This window comes from Pogona vitticeps, chromosome 3 (assembly GCF_051106095.1).
Source record: "Pogona vitticeps strain Pit_001003342236 chromosome 3, PviZW2.1, whole genome shotgun sequence".
In the NCBI taxonomy this organism is placed as follows: Eukaryota; Metazoa; Chordata; class Lepidosauria; order Squamata; family Agamidae; genus Pogona; species Pogona vitticeps.
The window spans coordinates 1,550,263-1,575,539 of NC_135785.1; the positions used below are offsets into that span (position 1 = coordinate 1,550,263).

General features: G+C 48.5%; 1 protein-coding gene and 1 long non-coding RNA gene across 3 annotated transcripts in view; one reads left to right on the forward strand and one right to left on the reverse strand.

Annotated features, from left to right (window-relative positions):
* Positions 1–24,828, reverse strand: OSTN (osteocrin). 2 transcript variants are annotated; one of them, XM_072996387.2, is made up of 5 exons: positions 24,529–24,828; positions 6,044–6,142; positions 3,882–4,117; positions 2,805–2,884; positions 1–2,043 (listed from the first exon to the last, which is right to left on the reverse strand). In XM_072996387.2, the coding sequence occupies exons 2-5, from the start codon at positions 6,140–6,142 to the stop codon at positions 1,898–1,900; spliced, it is 561 nt and encodes a 186-aa protein (XP_072852488.2). In that variant the 5' UTR covers positions 24,529–24,828; the 3' UTR covers positions 1–1,897. The 2 variants fall into 2 exon arrangements, with proteins under 2 accessions (XP_072852488.2, XP_072852490.2); XM_072996389.2 differs by having other exon boundaries at positions 3,882–4,114; positions 24,529–24,825.
* LOC144587954 (uncharacterized) overlaps positions 1–25,277 on the forward strand; it is a 494,427-nt gene that overhangs the window by 107,916 nt on the left and 361,234 nt on the right. The window lies entirely within an intron of this gene.

Below are 25,277 nucleotides of genomic sequence, written 5' to 3' on the forward strand. Positions count from 1 at the left end.
TTACAGCAGAACACCCTGCATTAGTAGACTTTATTTCAACATGGTTGAGGTTCTTCAAGGAATCCATAATTCTTGAACAAGGAAGATCTCCAAGCACACAGCAGAAGAAAATAAAAAGCCCTTTTCTTGGGAACTGAAAAGGGGAAGGAGAGACACAACTGGTTCATCTTTAACACTTCACAATTTAAGCCTTGGGTCCGATGCCGGTCACCACCATGTATCGAAGAGTAATAACAATAACAATCCTAGAAGGAATTTAAGGTCACCGTCCTTCAACAAAGCCAGTTTAAAGCTAGCTGTTAATGAAGAGTCCGTTGGAATTCTTCAAGACCATCAGCTCTGTTTCCCATGGTTCAGACCCACGGGTGGGGCCTTTAGCCCAGGATGAGGGAGCTTAAAAGATGCAAAAAGTTGTGGCTGGAAAGGTGACAGCTAGAGATAGGGACGAATCAATTTGGCCCACTTTGTTAAAATGTTTATGCACACACGGAGACACAACCCCTGGCCAGCTGACCCACTCACAATCTGCTATGCGCCATCCAGGTCCACCTCCTCAGGCAGCTGTCCAGTCCAGGCAGGAGCCCTTCCCTGCCTCTTTGGGCAGCTGACCGCTCAGACAAAGAGGTGGGGTTGGGGGTTCTTGCTGTGCAACCATTGAGTGTTTGGCTGCTGGACCAAGCGGGCCAAATCGATTTGTGCCCATCTCTAGTTCCAACGTACCCACTTATATTTGCAGTGTGAACTCCCCTTCCCTTGGCATATGCCCTGCTTCCAGACATTCCTGCCTAGGAGGAAGAAAACAGATCGGCAGACGCCTTCCACTCAAGGAGAGCTGATACGCCTCAGTGAGGAGTCTTTACAGGGCAGATCTGCAGGGGGGAAAAGGGATGTGCTATGCAGAAGAAGTGGAAGGAGGGGGTGGCGGGGGAAGCCTTGGCCAGAGGGACCTGATCAAAAAGAAATGAGGTGGGAAGGTGAGCCTAGCTCTTGGGCTACACACCAGGGTTGGCCTGTTGGCCTGCTGTGTCCTGTCTAGACCAGGGCTGGGCAAAGGTGGCCCTCCAGATGTTCTGGGACTGCAGTGCCCTTACGTCTTTTACCCTTAGCTAGATTCTCCAAGACCGAGAGGCGTTGTCAGCCAGAAACACAGCTGCCTGCCTGACGCACGGGGAATGTGTGCTTTTTCACCTACAGCCACCTTGCGGGATCCAGGGTGCTGTTCAGGAGCAAATATTTGTTATTTCTGGGCAGCTGCCATGCTCACAGGGAGTGTGTCCCTGGTAGCCGCTGGCCCTCCTCACCCCTGAGACTGGAGCCGGTTTCCATTCGCACAGCTATTCACCCGCCTGCAAAGGCCACACCTATGAGATTTTTCCTTTCTAAAGACTTCAGCTAGAGGCTGCTTCATAGAAAGGTTGCCACCGCTCCCAAAGGGGCAGTTTCAAGAAGAAGGCCGATCCCGACTGGACCAGCTCACGGCTGGCATGTAGAAAGCGGGAAGAGATCTGCACTGTGAGCCCAAGGGGGTGGGGTGGGGGGGAAAGGGTTGGTCCTTAATTTGAGCCAAAGTGCCCAAGCTTCCCTTAGAGGGAGGGACCAGCTGCCAGATGGAAATACAATGTCGTAGAGTCCAGAGATGTTTCTGTGTTGCTGCCTGGATGAGTCCAGAATGCACAAGGGAGCACCTAAGCTCAGCTATTCTGCCTCCCTGCCCGCTAGGAATTCTTTTTGTTAGGGAACGCTAGGAATTCTTTTTCTTCCCCCGATGGGACGCAATGCATTTATTGCACACACATAGAGATATATATATATATATATACAAGCATCCTTTCTGTTCCTTCCTCCTGGCAGGACAGAGCGTCAGGAAAAGAAAGTCTGGTTCCGCGGAGTCCGCCTGCTACGGTTTGTTCGACGGCGACAGGGGAGGGTTGCATTTTTTGGAAGGCCTGTTCCTTAAGGGCAGAGTCAAGAGGCCGGGGCTCACGGAAGCATCTTCCGAACCGGGGGCTCTCCTGGAGACCGCATCCATCAGGGCAGGCAAGTCTGGAAAAGGAGGGGAAACCGCTCATGGAATTTTTTACAGGGAAACAGATGCCCCCCTCCCCAAGCACCTAGAGATACCAAAACTGCCCAGACACTTCTGCAGACTCTCCTCTACAATCCAAGTTTGGCGAAGATTGGGTTAAACCAAGCCAGCTATTAGAGGGCACTTTCCTAGGGTCAGCGTAGATTTTCCAGGCATGATCATAGAATCCTAGAACAGTGAAGTTAGAAGGGGCCTGTGAGGCCATCAAGTCCAACCCACTGCTCAATGCAAGAATCCAGATCAAAGGAGATCTGCCAGGTGATTGTCTGATTTTCTCTTGAATCCCTCCAGTGTTGGAGCATTCACCACCTCTTGAGGTAGCTGGTTCCACTGTTGTACTATTCTAACAGTTAGGACTTTTTCATGTCATCCAATCGAAATCTGGCTTCTTGTCAACTTGAACCCATCGTTGCATGTCCTGGACCTTAGGGTGATTGAGCACAAGTACAAATATATTTCAAATTTGCACCACGGATTTGTATCGAAGCACTTTGAACTTTTCCCCACAACCTTTCCTAATTTTTCCCCAATGGTTTAAATACAGCTATGTTTAAATGCAAGCATCCTCTCTTTTCTTTTCTACTGGCAGGACAGAGTGTCAGGAAAAGAAAATCAGGTCCAGTGGAGTCTGCCAGCTGCAGCAGGCAGCACACACAGAAGGAGCTTCAACAGACCCACATGGACCTTTGATGAATTGATCATACCCACATCTGCTCACCTCTGGAATTGTTCAGACGGTTCCCTCCAATTCGGTCTAGAGGAATTCCAAACCGCCTCTTCGGCAGGTCCACCACTTTCCTGCAGATTGAGAAGAACCCGTGGAAATCTCAGCTGGAGTTTTTATAACCTCACATTCCGTCTATGGTCAGTGGGGCCAGGAGGGACTCTTTTTTTGTTGGGGCGAATGTCAATCTATTCAGCACAAACCAATCATTTCCACCTGCCTCTGAATTCAAAGAGAGGTCCCTCTCTCTGCTCTGTGCTCCCCCCCCCCGCTCCTCAGTCTGTTGGAAGCAATCTGTTTATTTTGTTTGCTGTTGATCTGTTTACAACTGTAAGTAATAAAACATTTTTATTCTTTCTCTTACAAATTTCTCAGAGTGAGTTATTGAGACTCTAAGGGCCAGATAATGAGAAGGGGATGGACTATCTGGAAACTTTTAACTATCCTCCTCTGAGAGTCTCTCTCCTTCTACTTTGTAGCTTTAAAAAAAGGATTTTAACCAGACATTCAAAACTCTGCAAAATGTATCACTCAGGAGCATACATTTTGAGCAAGGAGACAAAAGAAAACCTGTCTCAGAATCTGCATTCCCCCTTGTATACCCAGTCTGCTGCACTTGCAATTTCTCGGTTTCATTGGCTGGAAGAAGCTGAGCACCGAGCTTGCCTATGGTAAAAAGCAACAGAGCATGAGGACCAAGGCCGCCAGCCCGGCACTTTTGCAGGGGGCGTCCTCCCTCTAGTGGCCACTTCAGGCTACAGCCGCGGTCATCCCTTTGCCGTGGTGGCCACGGCCAGGTCTCTAACCTGTTATTCCAATTAAGCCAGTCTCGGTGCCTGTGGTGTTCTGACACTTAGAGTTTGACCCAGTGATTCTTCTCTCTTGGGGCTTGGCCAAGACCCTCCAGGGAATCTCCTGGTGATGCAGCGGGGGACCTGGATGCTCTACCTGCAGTCACGGCATCCCGCGGGACCTCTTTGCCCCCACAGGGTGCGATCTCTAGGCCAGCAGCGCCAAGGATATCCAGACGCTTTTGAAACACAGAACGACTACACGGCACACGGCACCCACCTCTGCTTGGTCTTCAGGTCCACAGAACCAGCAGACAGCCGGTCGAGAGGGGAGCCGAAGCCAGAGAAGCTGCGCTTCTTCTTGGTTTCACCGACATCGTTTTCGAGGGACACCAGCTCATCCAAAAGCAGGAGCTTGCTCACTAGATCCATGGCTGACTTCTCGTCGTGGGAGGGGGAAGGAGGGACCATGCCCTCTGCCAGAGACCGGCCAAAGGGCAGCTGCTGCTGCTGCTGCTGGAAAGGAAAAACCAAGATAGTCGGAGGAAGCTAGGTAAAGGCAAAGGTTCCCCTTGACAATTTGTCTCGACGTGTCCGACTCTAGGGCGCGGTCCTCATCCCCATTTTCAGCCCAAAGACAATCTTCTAGGCTAAGTTCACAGGAGCTGGGACAAGCGACGGGAACTCCCTCCGTCACATGGATTCGATCTTACGACGGCGGGTCTTCTGACCTTGCAGCACAGAGGCTTCTGCGGTTTAACCCGCAGCACCACCACCAAGAATACACAGAGGAATTATATCAGAAAGATGTGGATATCCCGGACAACCCAGACAATGTAGTTGCTGACCTTGAGCCAGACATCCTGGAGAGCGAAGTCAAGTGGGCCTTAGAAAGCCTGGCTAACAAGAAGGCCAGTGGAGGTGATGGCATTCCAGTTGAACTATTTAAAATCTTGAAAGATGATGCTGTTAAGGTGCTACATTCAATATGCCAGCAAGTTTGGAAAACTCAACAGTGGCCAGAGGATTGGAAAAGATCAGTCTACATCCCAATCCCAAAGAAAGGCAGTGCCAAAGAATGCTCCAACTACCGTACAATTGCACTCATTTCACACGCTAGCAAGGTTATGCTCAAAATCCTACAAGGTAGGCTTCAGCAGTATGTGGACCGAGAACTCCCAGAAGTACAAGCTGGATTCCGAAGAGGCAGAGGAACTCGAGACCAAATTGCTAACTTGCGCTGGATTATGGAGAAAGCCAGAGAGTTCCAGAAAAATATCTACTTCTGCTTCATTGACTATGCGAAAGCCTTTGACTGTGTGGACCACAGCAAACTATGGCAAGTTCTTAAAGAAATGGGAGTGCCTGACCACTTTATCTGTCTCCTGAGAAACCTATATGTGGGACAGGAAGCAACAGTTAGAACTGGTCATGGAACAACTGAGTGGTTCAAAATTGGGAAAGGAGTACGGCAAGGCTGTATATTGTCCCCCAGCTTATTTAACTTATATGCAGAATACATCATGCGGAAGGCTGGACTGGAAGAAACCCAAGCCGGAATTAAGATTGCCGGAAGAAATATCAACAACCTCCGATATGCAGATGATACCACTCTGATGGCAGAAAGTGAGGAGGAATTAAAGAACCTTGTAATGAGAGTGAAAGAGGAGAGTGCAAAAAACGGTCTGAAACTCAACATCAAAAAAACTAAGATCATGGCCACTGGTCCCATCACCTCCTGGGAAATAGAAGGGGAAGATATGGAGGCAGTGTCAAATTTTATCTTCCTGGGCTCCATGATCACTGCAGATGGAGACAGCAGCCCTGAAATTAAAAGGCGCCTTCCTCTTGGGAGGAAAGCGATGACAAATCTGGACAGCATCTTGAAAAGCAGAGACATCACCTTGCCAACAAAAGTCCGAATAGTCAAAGCTATGGTTTTTCCTGTCGTGATGTATGGAAGTGAGAGCTGGACCATAAAGAAAGCAGACCGCCGAAGAATTGATGCCTTTGAACTGTGGTGCTGGAGGAGGCTCTTGAGAATCCCCTGGACTGCAAGGAGAACAAACCTATCCATTCTGAAGGAAATCAATCCTGAGTGCTCACTGGAAGGACAGATCCTGAAGCTGAGGCTCCAGTACTTTGGCCATCTAATGAGAAGAAAAGACTCCCTGGAAAAGACCCTGATGTTGGGAAAGTGTGATGGCAAGAGGAGAAGGGGACGACCGAGGATGAGATGGCTGGACAGTGTCTGCGAAGCAACCAACATGAACCTGACACAACTCCGGGAGGCAGTAGAAGACAGGAGGGCCTGGCGTGCTCTGGTCCATGGGGTCACGAAGAGTCGGACACGACTAAACACACCACCACATCCCTTTGGCTTCCCCTTTGTGTCTAGTCGCGACATCTGGGGGTGGGGGCCAGGGAGGGCTCGCCACTTACCTCCTGCAACGCCTCTGCCTGGGGGGCCATCTCAGATGGCCACTGGAACAGGGTGATGGCCAGCACCAAGTACCCGGCGGCTCTCTGGCTCGGCAACATCTGGGAAGGAAAGCGTCACACACTTCTTAGGGTGAAGGCCAGGAACCCACATGGAAGAGAGACAGTCATTAGGGCTGGAAGCGTGTTGAAGTTCGAGAAGGATGCATCTTGTTTGAGCGGCCACCTTGTCCAAGACTAACTTACAGGCACAGAGCCATTGGGGGGGGGGGGTGAGGAAAGACTTGAGGGGGGGCACGAAGTCACCCATGATCCTCAGTGAGTAGCACCTGGAGAGCAGATCCCGCAGCAGGTGTCCCGGAGGTCACTTGCTCACCACTGTCCTTCCCACTCGTGTCAGAGATATTGCTCTATTTTGCCTGGATCCCTGAATTCAATTGTGTGCCTGTAGGTGCACATCAGCCTAGGTAGGCCAGTATCTCCTCTTTTTTAGCAACCTGCAAAGGGCCCCTGTACTGACCAATGACCAATGGCACTCCCACAAGATCTGGGAATCCAAGCGGGGACCCCACGGCCCTTGATATTTAGACTCATGGTTTGGCTAAGAAGAGGCGGCTACCTTCAGCGTGAGACGGAGGTGTCCAGGTGCCATTTCTTGACCTCTCCTTTCCCTGCGGACACACACCACCTGGCTCCAGAAGGCTTGGGCAGGCCAAGATGGCATAAAATAGGGAGGGGAAGGTGAGCCTTCCCAAGACCAGGCCAAAGTGGATGCCCTTCTCAGCCTATGAAGCCAGAAAGCCAAATGAAAAGGAGCTTCCGTTTCCACAGGAGAGATGCAGTGGGGCAAAGAACAGAAGAAAACAGGCCTTCTGCTTTCATGCCTGAGAAGTCAGCAAACATGGCCCCTGCCAAGCAGTTCCACTTGTCGCTTTCCTCCATCAGCAAATGGGCCTAAAACTGGCATTCTGTCCAATTCCTTACAGGAAGAATGATCCTTATTGACTTGGCCTCTCTCTCTCTCTCAAGCTCTTGGAAGGTCTCACCCCTTCAAAGTTTAGGGAGAGGCCGTGAGACTGTCATATGCCAACCCACCCCAGGTAAACCAGAGTGCCCTTAATCAGCAGCCTTTTCCTGTACAAAAGTCTTCAGCCCAGATAAATCAGCCAACACACTAACTACTGTGTTTTCCCAAAAATAAGACAGGGTCTTATATTAATTTTTGCTCCAAAAGAAATGCATCAGGGCTTATTTTCAGGGAATGTTTGATTTTTTTTTTCATGTACAACCATCTATGTTGATTCAAAGACAGTCCTGTCCTCTTCTTCTGGCTGCTGCACAAAGGCGGAGGGCGGGGTTTCGCTTAACTGGGGCTTATTTTGGGGGTAAGGCTCATATTACGAGCATCCTGAGAAATCTTACTAGGCTTTATTTTCAGGGAAACAGGGTAGCTGTCTGCTCTTTTAAAGGTGAACCCATCACATGCCCCAACCTAAGGGAACCCTTTCCTCTTGGGGAAGCCTTTGGGAATCACACAGCGGGAGAGGGATTTCTTTAATACCCCCAAATTGTTGCCATCCATCCTAGTCCTGCCCCATTGATCCAGACATAGCTATTGGAGGGTGCCATATTGCTGACATGTTCTAGAGCAATGGTTCCCAACCTTGGGTCCCCAGATGTTCTTGGACTAATATCTTCAGTCCATCCGTTTCCCAGAAGGTTTCACCACCAGCTGTGCTGGCCAGGATTTCTGGGAGTTGCTGTTCAGGGACATCCAGGGACCCAAGGCTGGGAACCACCAATCTATAATGTTCTTCCTTGTTCTCTTCGATAGCTACACTGAGTCCTCATGGCCCTTAAAACGGCCCTATGTGGGATGAGCAATGGGGTCTTTTGTGGGGGCTTTGATTGGTCAGGCTAGATTATCTTTTTCTTGCTCCACTACCTTGGGGGGAAAAAAACCAAATGCACAGTTACAAGTGTGTGTATGTGGGGGGGAGATACCTGGCTCAGCAATACTATGAGCGAAAAGGATCTTGATCACAAGCTGAATTTGAGCCAACAGTGCCATGTGGCTGCAGAAAAGGCCAATGCTATTTTAGGATGCATTAACAGAAGTATAGTCACCAAATCCCGTGAGGTGCTGGTCCCCTCTATTCTGCACTGGTTAGGCTTCACCATGAGTCCTGTGTCCAGTTCTGGACACTTCACTTCAAGAAGGATGCAACAACGATGATCAGGGGACTGGAAAGCAAGCTTTGTGAGAAAAGGCTGCAAGAAATGGGTATGTTTAGCCTTGAGAAGATAGAAGAACATTTTTCAAATACTTGAAAGGCTGTCCTACAGAGGAAGGGCAGGATCTGTTCTCCATCATCCCAGAGTGCAGGTCACACAACTATGGGCTCAAGTGACAGGAAGCCAGATTTTGGTTAAATATCAGGAAAAAAAAAACTCCTAACTGTTAGAGTAGTACAGCGATGGAATCGATGACCTTGGGAGGTGGTGAGGGCTTCAACATTGAAGACCTTCAAGGGAAATCTAGACAGCCACCTGGCAGATCTCCTTGGATTTGGATTCCTGCATCAGGCAGGGGAGTTGGACTTGAGGGCCTCAGATTCCATGATGCCATGACTCATTTTCTGCTTTCTTTCCTTTCTCAGGCCTGGTGCTGGGTGATGCAGGATAGATTCATGGGAGAGGGGGAGCTGGACACAGAGGAGAATTTACACCTTTGGGATGGAATGGGGGGGAGAGAGATGGATGGAGATGAATGAAAGAATTCCTTGTAGGAGCCTTGCCGATAAACGGAAGGACCATCGTATTCCCCAAGTTGATGGTGCAGCGTAGCAGCCTCCACCCATTCAAGATCTGTCTTGCCAGGCCTCGTCTTTGCTTTGCATGCCTTGTAAAAAGGGTTGCGATCCAGAAGCAGAATTGGGCCAGGGGCTGCCACTGGCGGCCCCTCTATCAGTTTTCCCCTTCCCTTTCTAGAGGGGCATCCGGTCCTGCTCAGGTTCCACACCATCCCTTGCGGGATCAAAACCAGACCAATAGACATGTAGTGACCCTACTACATGTAGTGACAGAAGGGACCCCCAAGAGCCATCCTGCACTCCCCTCTGCCCATGCAGGGAAGTCACGGCAGAAGCATCCATGACAGAGGGTCCTCCCATCCCTTCCCTCCAACACAGGCATGTCTGTGTTGCCCTGCACAGCTGAACAGCATTTAGCAGAAGGAAGTTCTTCCAAACGTGTAGTCAAAAATTCCTTTCTGGTCATTTGAAACCATTCCTTTGGCTGCCCAGCCTTCTCGTGCAGCAAAGAACAAGGATCTCTGTGCCTTCCACTGGAGAGCCCTTCTGAGATCCAACGATGGCTATCGTTTCTGCTCCCAGTCCTCTTCTCTCCAGACTAAGCATACCCGGATCTACTTAACGTCTCCCCTGGGCCTTGACATCTTTCTTATCTTCCTCATGGCAGCCTCCAGCTTGTCAATATCCTTCTTAAACTGTGGTGCCCAGGATGATACCTGAGTGCTGCCCAAACTAAGGCAAAATGGAGCGGTACCTCTTCTTCTGTCGATCATCGCCTGAGATTTCTGTGCAGACATCTTATTATTGTGTTCTCCCTCCCCATGGCCCCTGCATCACACTGTGGACTCTTATGTTTGGAACCCTCGCAGGGAAGAAAGCAGAGAAAAGATCGGACTGAATGGAGCAAACGGGGGGGGGGGGGGGTCCCAGTCCTGGAGGAGTTCTGCCCTCTTGCACAAGCCAAGAACCAGCCCTCGCCCCCCCCACCCCATTTCCACCTCTCCCCAAAAGGCCTTCTGCTTTCCTTGTCAGCCTGTTCCAAAGTGGGAAGGCATCGTTTATCGCTCTGCGAAGAACCACATCCTGATTATCTGGATATGGAGGTGGGGATGTAAAAATAAACAGCAAAGTTAAACACACACATTTTTTTCATCGCAAAACATCTGTGCGGCTGTTCATTCATTCCCAGCGAGCTAAAAATAAGTGCCTGTACGCTAATCAAAATAAACACAGTGGGATCTGCCGCACAAAAGGCAACTCAGGCAAAATTAGAACCGGAGGAAGCTGTCGAGGCAAAAGGTCCGGCCGTGCTCGGAGGCTGCGAGAGGCCTTCCGTCCAGACCCATAAATAGACGGCCTGCACTTGCTACGCCTCTCCCCAGTGATGGGGGAGAGCCGAGTCGTTCATCTCCAGCTGCTCCTGCTTCCAGATCCCATTCTGCTTCCCTTTTTTACTTGGGTTAGGTCGAAAAGACAAGGCTGCTTTTAGAGATCATCCCACAGCGTCGGCTACAGCAGCGGCCCCATGGTCGCCTCGCAGCCAGAAAGGCGGCAGCACTAGGTCAGGAGTCCGTGTGCTGATAAGAAATCTCCTCCTTGCACCTTCTAGGATGCAGCTGGGCCCTTCTGCCCACGATTTGGCCTCCTGGAGGTGCTTTAGTTTGGAAGGAGGTTTTTCTTTCCAAATGGAGGAAATCACTCCCGTAGGACAGCTGAAGAGCAGTCGCCCGCAGCGGGATGAAATGGCTCCCTGCAGCCACTAGAGGGTGCAAGAAGGCTTTCAAAGGGGAGTAAGGGGTTCAGGAGGGGTTGCAGCCCCCCCCACAGTTTCTCGGGATGGGACCTCTCCAGGGTGTGTGCGTGTGTTTGCCCAATCCATCCTTGCCGCCGGGATGTCCAAACCAGCTCTGAGGTGAGCCATTAGCATTTTGGCTTGCCTGTTTGGTGTTGCATGGCGGACACCCACAAATCCGTGGCATTTCGGTCTGTCGAAACAGTCAGCAGGGTGTGACCATTTCAACAACAGAAATTTTAACAAGATATTAGCTCAGGAGAGGACGAGAAACTATACGGTTAATATGTTTTGAGCATCCCTGGATTTCTTTATTTAGGTACGAAAGGGCTAAATTTTGATAATTTCCAAAATTCAGTCTCTGTGGGTCTGCTAACAGGCTCATTAAAAAAGAGGAACAGGGCAACTTAGAGGTTCACAAATGTAGTCGGCGATGATTCTCCATGACTATCGACCATCTCATGAGCTCCATGGAGTGCTGTCCGAAATTATAGGACCTTATGAAGGAGTGAGCAACACCCCGTGTGGTGTAGTGGACAGAGGAATGGACTAGGTTTCAGGAGGCCTGAGTTCGAATCCCTGCTTAGTCACAGAAGCTCACTGGGGAAATGGAACTGATATAACCACCCCTTAAATACCTAATTCACCTTGAAAGCCCTGTTAGGTTTGCTAGAAGTCAGTTTCAACTTCATGGCACACCATCATGAAGGAGTGGACAATTCCTTTCCCATAAATGTTGAAGGGCCCCTCACTTTCACCCACTTTGCTGCCAAAGATGGTGCGACAGCAGCAAATGTTTTTAAAAAGCCTGTGTCCCATATGTGTGCTTTCTCTCAACCAGCGGTATGCACTTTGGGAACAACACAACGGGCTTCTGCTCTACGCTTTGGAGGGTGAAAATAGTATAGAACTTGCAGCGGACTTTCCAGAGAGCTGCTTTCCTTTGAGAGAAGCCTTTGTCAAATATAATGGAAGATTAGGACCCATCGTTGTCCAGACAGAGGCTGGAATCTCACCATCCTTTACATTAATTAGGCTAACCTAATAACTCCAATACTCTGGCCATTTCATGAGAAGAGAAGACTCCCTGGAAAAGATGCTGATGTTGGGAAAGAGTGAAGGCGAGAGAAGGGGATGACAGAGGACGAGATGGTTGGACAGCGTCATCGAAGTGACCAACATGAATTTGACCCAACTTCGGGAGGCAGTGGAAGACAGGAAGGCCTGGTGTGCTCTGGTCCATGGGGTCACGAAGGGTCGGACATGACTTAATGACTAAACAACAACAACAATAACTTTTATCAACAAGCAGAACCCAATGCCCTTATTGATGAATGGATTTCCTTAATTACGTACATTGACTTTGTTCTAACATTGAGTCACAATTTGGATCGCTTTCCTAGTGTTGGTTAATCCGTTCCACCCAGGCCATACCCAGCAGCGAAGGCTCAGAAAGAGACTGGGCCATGGCCAAGAGAAGGAGAAGGGGAGCTGATTATGGCAGTAACCACAGGGAGGTGCTGTGTTGTTTCAAAGCCTTTGGCTTTGTTGTGAATCTGCCCTGCCACAGGGGAGAAACCTGAAACAGAGTGAGGTGAGCACAGAGGATGAGGGTGTGTTTGTGGGTGAGAGAGAAGATATCAGAACTGAATTTGTAGATGAGGATATAGAAGACAGCCAAGGGTCGGCCAGTTTCTCTCTGTCTCCCTATTTCTCTCACAGGCTCACACAGCAAAACACATGGCTTGATAATACTGGATTTGCACCCTTAGCCACACCCCTCCTTTCCCAGTGGGTGTGGAGGGCTGACATCCAGAGGGTGTAGCTACTCAGTTGTGCAGAAAAATGCTCTCCCCGTGCTCAGAGCACTCACAATATTTGTGTGATGTGCTAAAGAATAAAATGCCCACTTGGCCAACTGTGTCAGCCACAATAAGGTATGCCATTTCCTCCCCAAGTTTCTTTCAAATTACTGTTTAGGTTAACGATTCAAAATAACTACTTTCTAATCTTAATCTAAATTGAATCAGGTTTCTCATATCATGAAATCAAAAGCCCCTGTCCCTGTTCAAGCCCAGCGAAATGAAGTTGGTGTACTGTTGCTCAGGTGTTTCTCTTTGGAATTGGTCTTTGTGGCCCCTCTGTGGCTGGAGGCAGAATTGCAGGGAGACTGGTGTAACTCTCACACCTAGGATCTTCCTCTGCAGTCCCATTCCCCATGTCCCTGGCTGCTGTATATATACCTGGAGTTTTGAATAACGCCCCGCAACAGAAGAAGGAATCTATCACCTCTAGGGCTTAACCTTTAAGTTATCACCAGATGTTGTTGTAAATCAGGATGATTTAGTCTGGCAAGTAAATCAGCAGAAAAATACTTCACAGCCAGCCCAATCCATTTTAGATGAAAGACAGAATGTGGACATATTAGGAAGACTGTCGTTGAGAGGTTTCTAGAAAATACTGTGTTTCCCCAAAAATAAGACAGGGTCTTATATTATTTTTTGCTCCAAAAAACACATTAGGGGTTATTTTCAGGGGATGTTTTAATTTTTTCATGTACAACCATCTAAATTGATTCAAAGACAGCCATGTCATCTTCTTCTAGTTACTGCACAAGGGTGGAGGACGGGGTTTCACTGAACTGGGGCTTAGTTTTGGGGTAGGGCTTATATTAGGAGCATCCTGAAAAATCATGCTAGGGCTTATTTTCAGGTTAGGTCTTATTTTCAGGGAAACAGGGTATTTCAATCAATCAGTCAATCAATAAATCAATCAGTCAGGATATTTCAGAATGAATAATGGCGGAGTAGCCGCTCAGAGTGGTACCGACTTACCAGATGGGCGGGATATAAATCAAATAAAATAAATAAATAAATAAATAAATAGATTAGATGTGCTCACAAAATGTTAAGGGCATTTCCCCCAACATCTACTAACAATTATGCCTTCTATGTTATCAGCTGCTTTAGAAGCTAATTCTAATCTGGATCCTTTCTTTAAATAACTAAAGGTAAAAGTAAAGGTTCCCCTTGACAATTTTTGTCCAGTCGTGTCCGACTTTAGGGGGCGGCGCTCTTCAAGCCATAGAGCCAGCATTTTGTCCGAAGACAATCTTTCCGTGGTCACATGGCCAGTGCGACTTAGACACGGAACGCTGTTACCTTCCCATCGAGGTGTTCCCTATTTATCTACTTGCATTTGCATGCTTTCGAACCGCTAGGTTGGCGGGAGCTGGGACAGGCGACGGGTGCTCATTCCGTTGCGTGGATTCGATCTTGCGACTGCTTGGTCTTCTGACCCTGCAGCACAGGCTTCTGCGGTTTAGCCCACAGCGCCACCACGTCCCTTCTTTAAATAACTATTTTGTTTTAAATTGAGTTTTGTCTTTCTAATGGGAAGCTTGGTGTGTGGAGTTGTATATTTGGGAGGAAACTATAGCAATCGAAGAAATCATCGGAGATGCTGGGTGAAGTTAAGGGGGCCACTGGACCGAGGGGCTTGTGTAACATTCACACAGAACTGTAAGCAAAGTGGATGCGTCAAACTGGGGGACTTGGAGCCTTAAACATAACCCATGATCTGAGGAGCTTCTGAACTTTGTTGAGAAGATGGGGAGAAGTTGAGCCTGACCGTCTTCTCTCCCCCTCTTGCTGCATGTGACAATCTCGTCTGGCAGGATGTTACGGGAGGCGGGACCAGTCCGTCTGTCAAGCCCACAGATTGCACAGACACACACATACAGAGAAGTGTGCCATAGCCTCATCAAGTAAGGAAGGATGAGGAATCCATGCTATCCCCTCTCTGCTTGTTCACGAGTGAGACACTCCAGCTGCACACACTCCACCTCTCAAAGCCCTGGGAACAGGCACACTGCAAAAAAGCACAGTGGTCTTGGCATCCCAGGCAGAGCAGGTCATGCCAAGCTGGCATTCATATTTGCCTCTCACTGATGAGAATGAAAATTGATTGATTGATTGATTGATTGATGATTGATTGATTGATCGATCGATCGATCCATCCCTCCATCCCTCCATCCCCCCATCCCTCCATCCATCCATCCGTCTGTCCGTCCGTCCATCTGTCCATCCGTCCGTCCATCCATCTACCACTTCATTAGAGCGAAGTAGTTTATAAGCACAAAACACACAAGAAAATACACGGTTTGGGCGGTTTACAAGCAGAAAATACACAAGAATTAAAACATTAAGAGAATAAGGTGTTTGCTGAGTGAGATTACAAGGTTTTTTTTTTTTTGGAGGAATTTCACATTTAGTTACTTTTGTGAAAAAAAATATTGAAGTATGTTTTGTGTAGAAGGCCTTTATGCCCAAATAACCTTGTGTTTAGCACAGAAAATTTATTTATTTATTTATTTATTTATTTATTTATTTATTTATTTATTTATTTATTTATTTATTTATTTATTTATTTATTTATTTATTTATTTTATATCCCGCCTATCTGGTCGGTTAAGACCACTCTTTTGTACAAAACACAAGGTAATTAATGCACTTTTAAAAGCCTTTTCATCCTTGTGTAGAAGCAGAAAGCGCACTGTGGTGGCCAATTTTTGACAAGGGGTTCTGGATGCACCATGACAGCCTGCCTTGCTGAGAGTGAGAACATTTACAAATGTTTTAAGCCCTAATCCAGCCTACACGTGTGAAGACAGCTTGTCGGTGTTTTGTCTGTGGTTGTGACCGGCTGTCTGAAAAGAGGCTCATCATAAGTCGGTACTAGCTTCTGTGACAGTGTGAATGTGTCTCCAGCATCCTTCCTCTTTTGTAAAACTAAGCATGCATGCATGCGCGCGCACACAGAACAAGAAAGACGGATTGCTTCAAGAGGGTCAGGCAGTCCGTCTAACGTGAGCTTTTGCATGTTTCCGTTTAGTAAGTAAGGATGAACCGGCTCACAATATAAACCCCAAGTCCGGAAGCAGACAGGCTTCTGGAACTTTGGTTGCTTGTCACAGGGAAATCCGCTCCATCACAAGGGTCATGGTGATATCGTCTAAATGGGCATGTTTCACAGGCCAGGATGAATCCCCAAGTTTACCGTCTAAGGCTTTGGTTCCTAACCTTGGGTCCCGGGATGTTCTTGGACAACAAGCCCCAGAAACTGCAGGCAGCACAGCGAGTGTGAAGGCTTCTGGGAGTCTCAGTCGAAGAACATCTGAGAGGTCCACGCTTGGGAACCATGATCTAAGGCTTAAAAACTGTAATGTGGAGGGCAGGATGCTGGGAGGCCCTTTGGGCCCCCCCCCCGAGGGCCACTGGTGGCTCACAGGGGCCCAGTGTGCCCACTCGGGCTCCTTCAGCCCTCCTCATCGAGAACCGTCCTCCCCTTCCAGAGGACAGAGTGGGCTCCAAGGGAACCCGGGCGCATCTCATTCTTGTGAGCCTCGGAGAGAACAGCAAACTCGGAGAGCAAAAACGTCTGAACGCAACCCATGCAGGCTGGGGTGGGGTGGGGTGGGGGGCGCTCTTGCCCCAACCCAACAGGAAAGGAGCTTCTTTCCACCAAAAGGAGAGGACTCAGTGAAGAGACCGGGGGGGGGGGATCCAAATGCCAAGCCATATATCGGTGAATCCATGCCCCATGATCCAGCAAATAACAGGGATCCTATTTCATGTTACGGGAAAGGTAGCCTGGCCAGGAGGCAGCAAAGCCACCTCTTTACCTTTGCCGAGAGTTACTGTCGGAGGACAGACCCCGGGAACTGGGCGCGTCTTTGCCTGGCCTCGGCGATTCTTCCAGAGGGATTGTAATCAGGTTCTGGACTCCTCCTCCATCCTTTCGGACCAGCCTAAAGCGGTTCTTGGCAGCCCACCGTGTGAGGGGAAGGTCCGCGTTGATTATGCATTGGATGGACAGAGGCTGTGCAGCCAGAGGGAGAGAACAGGATGGGGACCGGGTTGATTCAAGCCCACCACCACCACAGAGCCATGAAACTCCCTGGGTGACCTTGTGCCAGCAATGCTCCCTTGGCCTGACCTACCTAGTAGGCTTGTTGTGAAAGATAGGGAGAGAAGGATATGTCCATAGAACAGATTATGTTTATATCACCCCCGGGTTTGAATGTGCGCCCTTATGCTTTCTAGGACTTTCTCATTTTAATCCTATTCGGTTGTTCTTGATGATGATTTGGCCAAGGTAGCAATTTCTCCCAGGAGCAAAGAGTTCACCCTAACTCTCCCATCTGAGTTTCCCTCCTGGAGCCTGCGTTTCACACCCTTAGGCCTGTCCCCAGAGGTTGCAAGCAGCTTAAGATGCAAAGGAAAAAGGCAGGGTGACAGACTAGTAACAACCAGAGCTGTCACTAGGGCAGGGCACTCCAACTTTGATCCACGGGCTGACCTTGACAGGAGTGGGGGGGGGGATGCCGCTGGAAAGATGCAAACACACCCACTGGTCCTTGCTGATGGAAAGATGCAAACTACCCTCCAGTCCTTGCTGATGGAAGGATTCCAACCCACCTATGCCAGACATTTGCATCTCCTCTGGCCACTCTTCTTTGGATAGGAGGAAATGCAAAAGGGGTGGCTTGTTCCATGCAGAATCTTTACAGCCACTGCATGCACAGACTAAGGCATTCTACCCCACTGATTCCCCCCCACACACACACGTGTTCTGTACCCTGTCATGGTTTGGCTCACAGTTTTGGTGCCAAGCATGAAGGGAGGAGATGGTTCCTGTACCAATCCAGATGTTCCAGGGTTTCTGCTCACTTGTGGAGCCTCTGTACGAGCAGCCATTCTCTCATCTTCAGATTAAACACTGGGGGGGGGGGGACATGCTAACCATGCAGAGAATGCGGGCTGCTGTAACACCCACGTGATTTTGGTCTTTTCACCATGACCTCAGGCACTAGGTGAGGTGACCAGGAGAACTCACTGGCCGCTTGCTATGTTTCCCTCACCCCACAAGTAAAACAAAATAAGCGTAAAAATCACATGGCAAAGACACCCCTCCCACAAGAGGTAAAACCAGGTCACTGATATGATTAAGAAGGATGAGGAGTCAAGTCTCAGGATGACTCAACTTGGGATTCCCCCCTCCTGCAATGATTCGGACCCACCTCATGACTTGGAATCCACCACACACCCATCCCTTTTTTTTCTGGAGGGGGGGAGTTGTTTTTAACAGGGACTCAGGACATGGTACTCAGACACGGACCCAAAGGCTTGCCAACATCCCTGAGGATTAAACAACCGGAATGTGCAAAAATCGTACATACAGTCATTTCACATTAAAAAATTCAATTGTGTAATAAGGTCCGTACCTTATACCACATTGATGGCTGTTAGATAACTTAGACAAAAATCCACCGAATACTGAAATTAAACATAAACTCTAACTCTCTAAATAAATAGATACATAATTTTGATAATGTCACGTCATGTAGGACAAGCCAAACACTCCGGTAGAGGGAAAAACACACATTTCTTCTTCTTGGCTGTTTCTTCGATGCACTAACAAATATGGACATTAACAAATACTGCCTTTCCCTTGTTGAAAAGGGGCTCCAGTTCCTTGGCACTTCCCACTTTGGTCTCAGGCCCTATTTATCTTGCGAAAGAGCACAAACAATTTCAGTTTAAGGAAGGTGGGGTGTTAATGTGGCAGGAACCCTTACAGACCTAGGGATTTTTGATAAGTTCCGAAATGTCAGGTATTTTCTAGAGATCTCTGGCGTTGCTGTGAAAAAGGAGGTCCTGGGTTGATGCGCCAAAAGCCACCTGGGTGGAAAAGCAACAGGGTTCAGGTCTGGCCCCGCAGAAGCCACGTCAACAAGGCTCTTCTGTTCTTCTGTCCCAGGAGAAAGAGGACCCACAAGTCATTTTAATTTTTTTAAATGCTTCAATCTGAGGAACTTGTGAAAAAAGCCATCCCTCTGTGGATGCCAAATAATGCGTGCCATCCATCATTTATTTAAATCCGGTGTCACCATACCGGGAGTCTTGAGAAAACTCATTTCCTCTCATTAATATCTGAAATAAGCCAGAGCGACTCAGGTTTTGGCAGCGCTGAAAAACACCTTCCCTTACAGGGAATTTTCCAAAAACTACTTGCAAAAGTGTTCCTTTTCCTGCTTCATCCTGCCCGCATTTGACCTAAGCGAGGTCTCGTCCTCTCCTTGTCCATCCTGCTCTGCAGTGAGTGCCCTGAGGCCGCCATGACCGTTGCACGATGGGGTGGGATCGCCATTTGCAGGAGAAACAAGGTGCGAAGGCCCACCTGTCCCAGAAGAGAAAACTGCAAGAAAGCTGCAGTAGGTGACCCTCCGCTGGAGCTGGCCCAAACTCACCCAGCCAATCACATGGCTCCGTTTGTTGCTGTTGTTCTGTGCCTTCAAGTTGGAAGTGATTTATGGAGACCCTAAGAGGGCTTTTGAATTGATGCCTTTGAATTGTGGTGCTGGAAGAGGCTCTTGAGGGTCCCTTGGACTGCAAGGAGAACAAACCTATCAATTCTAACGGAAATCAACCCTGAGTGCTCACTGGAAGGACAGATCCTGAAGCTGAGGCTCCAATACTTTGGCCATCTCATGAGAAGAGAAGACTCCCTGGAAAAGACCCTGATGTTGGGAAAGAGTGAAGGCAAGAGGAGAAGGGGACAACGGAGGATGAGATGGTTGGAGACTGTCATCGAAGGGACCAACATGAATTTGACCCAACTCCGGAAGGCAGTGGAAGAGAGGAGGGCCTGGCGTGCTCTGGTCTGTGGGGTCACGAAGAGTCGGACACTAACGACTAAACAACAACAAAGAGAGCTTTCAAGTTAAGATAGATATTTAAGGAGTGGTTTTACTAACTTCAACAGATACACCCCGTGTGTTTCCATTGTCAACTGGATATTAGTACCCAGGCCTCCAGAGTCCTCGGCCACCACTCGATCCACTACACCACACTGGGTATCCAGAAAAAGGGTTCCTCCGAAGCATTAGGACATCACTTACACTAGCTATAATGTCTGGTAAGCCCTAACTAAACAAGCACAGAAGTTTTATTGACCTGAGCTTTCTTGGTCCACAACACGTCATCAGGCTGCATCTGAAGAAGCAGGCTGCAGTGCACAACGACTCCAGTGCAAATAAATCCGCTCACTTTAGAGCTGTCACAAGATTATTTTTCTTTCTGTCCTCTTAGGCGGATCACTGTCTGAGCAGCTTCAGGCTTCATGCTGCTTCTGACATGCTCAGAGCTGGGAACATCAAAGGTAATGGGGTTTCTTTTTTTTTCTGCTGGAGGCTGGGGAATCCCGATTTGTTTTCCTGATGTCACTGGAGGAATATCTCATACAGTGGTGCCTTGCATAACGAGTGCACCGTTTAACGACGAATCCACATGGCGATCTATTTTTTTAGATTGCTAATGCAATCGCATTGCGATGTTTTAATGGGTAAAACATCGCATTGCAATGATTGGTAAGCGCTTTGCTTACTGATCTTCGCATTGCGATGTTTTTTGAACCGCTGATTGGCGGTTCCAAAATGGCTGCCGAGTGCCCAAAATGGCCACTGCAAGTGTTTTCGCGCCCTGCCCTCGCTTACCAAGGGCACGAAAATAGCAGCGCTATGGAGGAACTTCGCTGAATGGTGAGTTTGGGCCCCATAGGAACGCATTAAACGAAGTTTAATGCGTTCCTATGGCTTTTTTCGTTCTGTTTAGCGATGTTTCCTCATAGCGACGATTAATCCGGAACGGATTAATGTCGCTATGTGGGGCACCACTGTATTTTTATCTAGCAACACTCTTGAGGCCTCAGGCTCTACTTAGATTAAAGAGACAAACCAATTATTTTGGGCATCCACCCAAAATATGTATTAGTCTGTTGAGGATTTATGTGGTATAAGATGGAAGAACAAAGTTTCTACTTTTAAAAAATCCTCAGTGGGTTCCCCACGTTGGGTCTCCAGGTGTTCTTGGACTACAACTCTCCTACTGGTGAAGGCTTCTGGGAGTTGCAGTCCACAGACATTTGGGGACCCCAGGTTGGGAACCACGGCTCCGTGGCCTGCCACAAGAGAAACCTGACAGCACTGCATCATAAGATGAGACTCGTTTCCTTTGCCCATCACACCTGAGAACACCATGTGGGGAGGGAGGGCTTTACCTCAGCCTTTCTCCACCCACTCCCAATCTCCCTTCACTTCATCACCACACACACACAGTTTCCTTTTAATGTCTCACCAAATAAAAGTGAAAAGCTCCCAAAAGCTTTTGTGTTTCTCCGTGGATCTTTTTTTTTTCTTCCATATTTTTGTATTCTGCTTTGTGTAAAACTTGGGTTGTCCCATGAAGATATTGTCTTCATGCGGAGTTTGGGGATTTAATGGGTTTTGTCTGTTCAAAGTGTGGCGAGCTGCATTTGAACCTGCTTTAAGTTGCTCCCGTTTTCAGTGTTTCCCATTGGGATTTTATTTGTACAACCTTTTCCGTTATCTTGAGCAAACCACCAGCTTTGCCTTGAAATTATTTTAAAGACAATGGTGAGGTGTTTTTTTTTTAAAAGTAACATGGGTTTAGAACATCCTGGGGAACTGGAGGGAGTAACAGAACAGCAAGATAAAGAAAAGGTGGGCCCCAAATCTCTCTCCCCCCCCCCGCCCCAGTGCCTAATTCAGCCTCAGGGCCTCACCAGATGCACCCTGCAACTTGCCATAAGATGGACAACCAGGTGGGCTGGTGGCCAGCAGGGTAGCGCCCCATTCCCTGAAATGTCCGGTTCAAAGTCAGAGACCCCATGCTATCAGCGGGTGAACACTTGTGAGGTCACAGGGTGGCTCCCCATGACATCACAGAGCAGGGGGGTCCAGAGGGCCCAGACCTGATTCTGGGCCAGCAGATGGCAGGAAAAAGATGCATGAAGGATCTGGATAAAGCCTAGCACAGTAGATATAAAAGGGATCAAAGTCAAAGTGGGTGGCAGGGGAGGGAGAACCATATTTTTAAAGTAGCTAGCCAGGTAGCCAGTGCGCCAGCAGCTTCAGGGGCTGCCACCACTTCTTCAACGGTGCATTTTCCGTTGCTGCTGTCCTGCAGCACACATGAGGCCCTGATCAGATGCGGCACATGCTCCTCCCTTTATACTCTCTTAGATCTTTGCCACATTCCCAGTTGCGCGATGCACAACCACGATCAGGTCCTTTTCCTGGCCAGCAGTCTATCTGTGGCTCTTCCCCCCCCCCCCCGGGAACGGCTGTGCTGTTTTGTTCCGATGATGTATCATTCCTTAGTGGGATTGCATGTGTGAACGTCACTCTCACCGGGGGAAAGGGAGAAGGGAGAGCGAGTGGCCAGGAGCACGGTTTTGCCTTGAAGAAGAAGCGTGCCCACCCCGTGGCGCTCAGAGGCAGTGGGTACTTTTTTTAAAAAAATCTCACGTTAAGGGCCTGCCCCGGGAGACAGGTCAAAGAATAAATTGGTCCCACGGTGTAGCCAGCTGCAGTGTTTCAGATAGGAAGAAATGAACCGGTCATGTTAAAACAAATGAATGTTAAGCCAGGAATGTTTGCCGCATGACCGAGATTCAGTGCAACAGAGGTATGAAAAGTATCCTTAGAAAAGGGGTCCATTTTCCTGGTGTGATCATCACCTGAGATTTGCCCTCCCAAAAGCGGTATACTGTATTAGTGCTGCAGCTTCTAGAGATTTCTCTCTGCCAGCATGAGTGTGTGTGTGTGTGTTTGTGTGAGCCTTTTCCCAGCCCCTGTGCCATCACTGCCATAGCCTGTGAATTGAGAAGGCTTGTACACGCAAAGCGGACCCCCTCCTGCAGCATCGCTCACCCAGAGAGTTGTTTCCACACCTGGAGAAACAGAGCCATTCCCTGAGTTGCCGGCTGGTGGCCCTGAGGTTCGGCAACCCTCTTCGCCACCACCTGCCCTTCTCTGAATGCCAGAGGGGCAAAAAGACAGAGCCTTGACTAGCCCACCGCTCAAGAGCCAGAGCGGCAAGCCTGGTTTGCCTGTGACCTCAGAACAAACTTGGAGAGAGTCGGGAAACATTAGCTTTCTGGGCTGCATCGCTCAGAATCCCATGGCCAGCCAGAGGGGGTTACTGTTCCTCGGAACGAAGGTTCCCCATTTTTTTTAGCCAAGAACCCAACTCCTGGGATTTGTGACTTCTTCATGGGTGTCCTTTAGCCTGCACGCTCATATGCGCGCGCACAAACAGCTGAAGGGGTTGCACGCAGGCTGTGATGCTTGCACAGAAGCGGATGACTGGATGACATACAGTAGTTTCTGATGGAGCAGAAACTATCACTAGTCTAAGGAGGATAAGATGAAGGAAGGAGGGATGTTGAGGGAACCTTTTTGGATGAGACATGGACCCTTGCACCTCTCGTGGGCAAGCAATGGTTGTCAGGGGAGGGCAGAAGGCGGGAGACAATGCACTGGATGTATACTTCATAGAAGCGGGTTGGAAGGGCCCTTGGAGGTCTTCTAGCCCAACCCCCTGGGGCCCAAGGTAGGAGACCTCAGGCCATCCCGGACCTCATTGGTTGGCAGGGCAACTTAACGCTCTAGACCAGCGGTTCCCAACCTCTTGGGTCCCCTGATGTTCTGGGACTACAACTCCCAGAACCCCTCACCACCAGCTGTGCTGGCCAGGATTTCTGGATGTTGCTGAAACCACCGTTGTAGACCAGCTGAAGCCCAAATAATTGCATGCCACCTTACAACCTGTCATGGCACAGAATTATCTGAAGTGTTATGTGTTGTTTTACTATGTTGTGAACTGCCCAGAAGAGGTATAGAAGTTGAGTGAGTAAATAAATAAATAAATAAATAAATAAATAAATAAATAAATAAATAAATAAATAAATAAATAAATAAATAAATAAATAAATAAATAAATAAATAAATAAATAAATAAATAAATAAAATGTATTCCAATCTGCCCCACCCAGTTGCTTTGCTCTTATTGTTCTTTTTATTTATATCCAAAACCATCCTATGATTACCCGGGGCACTTCCTTGCAGGGTTTCACGAGCAAACCAAGCTCCATTTCTCTGCCAGATGTGCCCGGGTTCAGCAGGGAGAAGAGAGAATGCCAAATCTTGAGCACATGACAGAAGGTCAGGATGATAAGCAAAGGACCGTGAACAAAGGCAGCCCTTCGGGGTGGGCGGGGTGGGGTGGGGAGAGTCCTTTGGTTAACAAGATGCCTTTTCAGCCAGGTTGCAAAGAGGCAGATGTCTGAATCCAGGTGTTGATTCTGCATTTATTATCAGTTGGACATTTAAACTGACCCTTTTGAATGCTGTGATCTCCCTGTCATCTTTCGCACCCTCCCCCATCAATACACATTGAAATCGAATGGACCTAAATTTATGAGCCAAGAGAATGCCCCTGACCATCGCTGTTAATTGACCTTCTTCCTTGGGTTGGAAATATCTCACAGAAGAAACCAAACATCGTTATTTTACTACTGGTATCATGATCCAAGCTGGTTCCCTAACTGGGCACCCCATCACATTTCTCCAGAGGCAACAGAATCCTTTACCGAAAAGAAAAGAAAAGAAAAGAGATGCTGAGCAAGTGGGTAATTATTTTACGAAGGCACAGCAACGGTATGGTCTTCCTTCTCAGCGGAAAGCAGGATGCAACCTCTGCCAAAGCGCTCTCCCCTTTTTTTTGACAAGCGGAGATAATTCCAGTCAATTACTGCTATTTACGAATGGCAATGAGACACAGCAGCCAACCCACTTTTACTGTTTAAACATTTCGGTTTCACCTGATCTACCCTGCAAACATCGCATGCTGATTCTGAAAAGATCAGGGCTTTAAAAAAAAAAAACAGAACAGGAAAAGCCAAACGGCCCAGCGTTTCAAAACAAACAAGACAGGCAGAGGCCATGTGTCCTCACTCACCTTAGCTGGTGGACGGTCCTGGTGAGCTTGAGAGAGAAAGTGGTCCTTGTGAACAGAGTTCCCCTAACCTTATCCTTCGCTCTCCTTTTTCTCTCGGAGTTTTTATAGTCTCAGATGAACCCTTGGCACTCCATCCCCCTGCCTCTGTTCCTTCTTACATCATGTCTAAGATTTTCCACTGCTCCTTGTCTTGAAGCGCCCTCCCTTCCTCCCCCTCGGCACATTCTCACTTCTTTTGCTGTATTTATTGCTCTGATCAAGGTGATGAGATTATCGTGAAAGAAGAACACGAGGACCGCCTGGCTGGGACGCTGCCTGAACACTGAGTCCGGAGCGCTGTCCCGGGGAGAGGCCTCAAGATGCCTCTTCCAGGAAGGTTCGCGGAGATTGCCTCCCCCGTGATTCTCAAAACTTCTCAAAAAAGGACCAAAAACCAAGGGGGGGGGGGGCTTTTGAGACCAACCTAAATCTCAACGTCCACAATCATCATTTTGAAGCTTGCAAACTCTTTTGGCTTTCTATGCACAACCGAGCACTGGGAGTGGGCTGAAAATTCCTTGCCAGAATCCCACATGAATCCTTTCACAGAGGCATGCTTCCCCTGTTTTTGACCACAAAGACACTACTATCAACTTAGGTGTGTTGCTTGCATTCTCCTCTCTCTCTCTCTCTCTCTCTCTCTCTTCTCAAGGAGAAGACAGGACCCCAGTCAGAATGCCTTCCATTTAAAAGCAGCCTTCCAGTTAGAT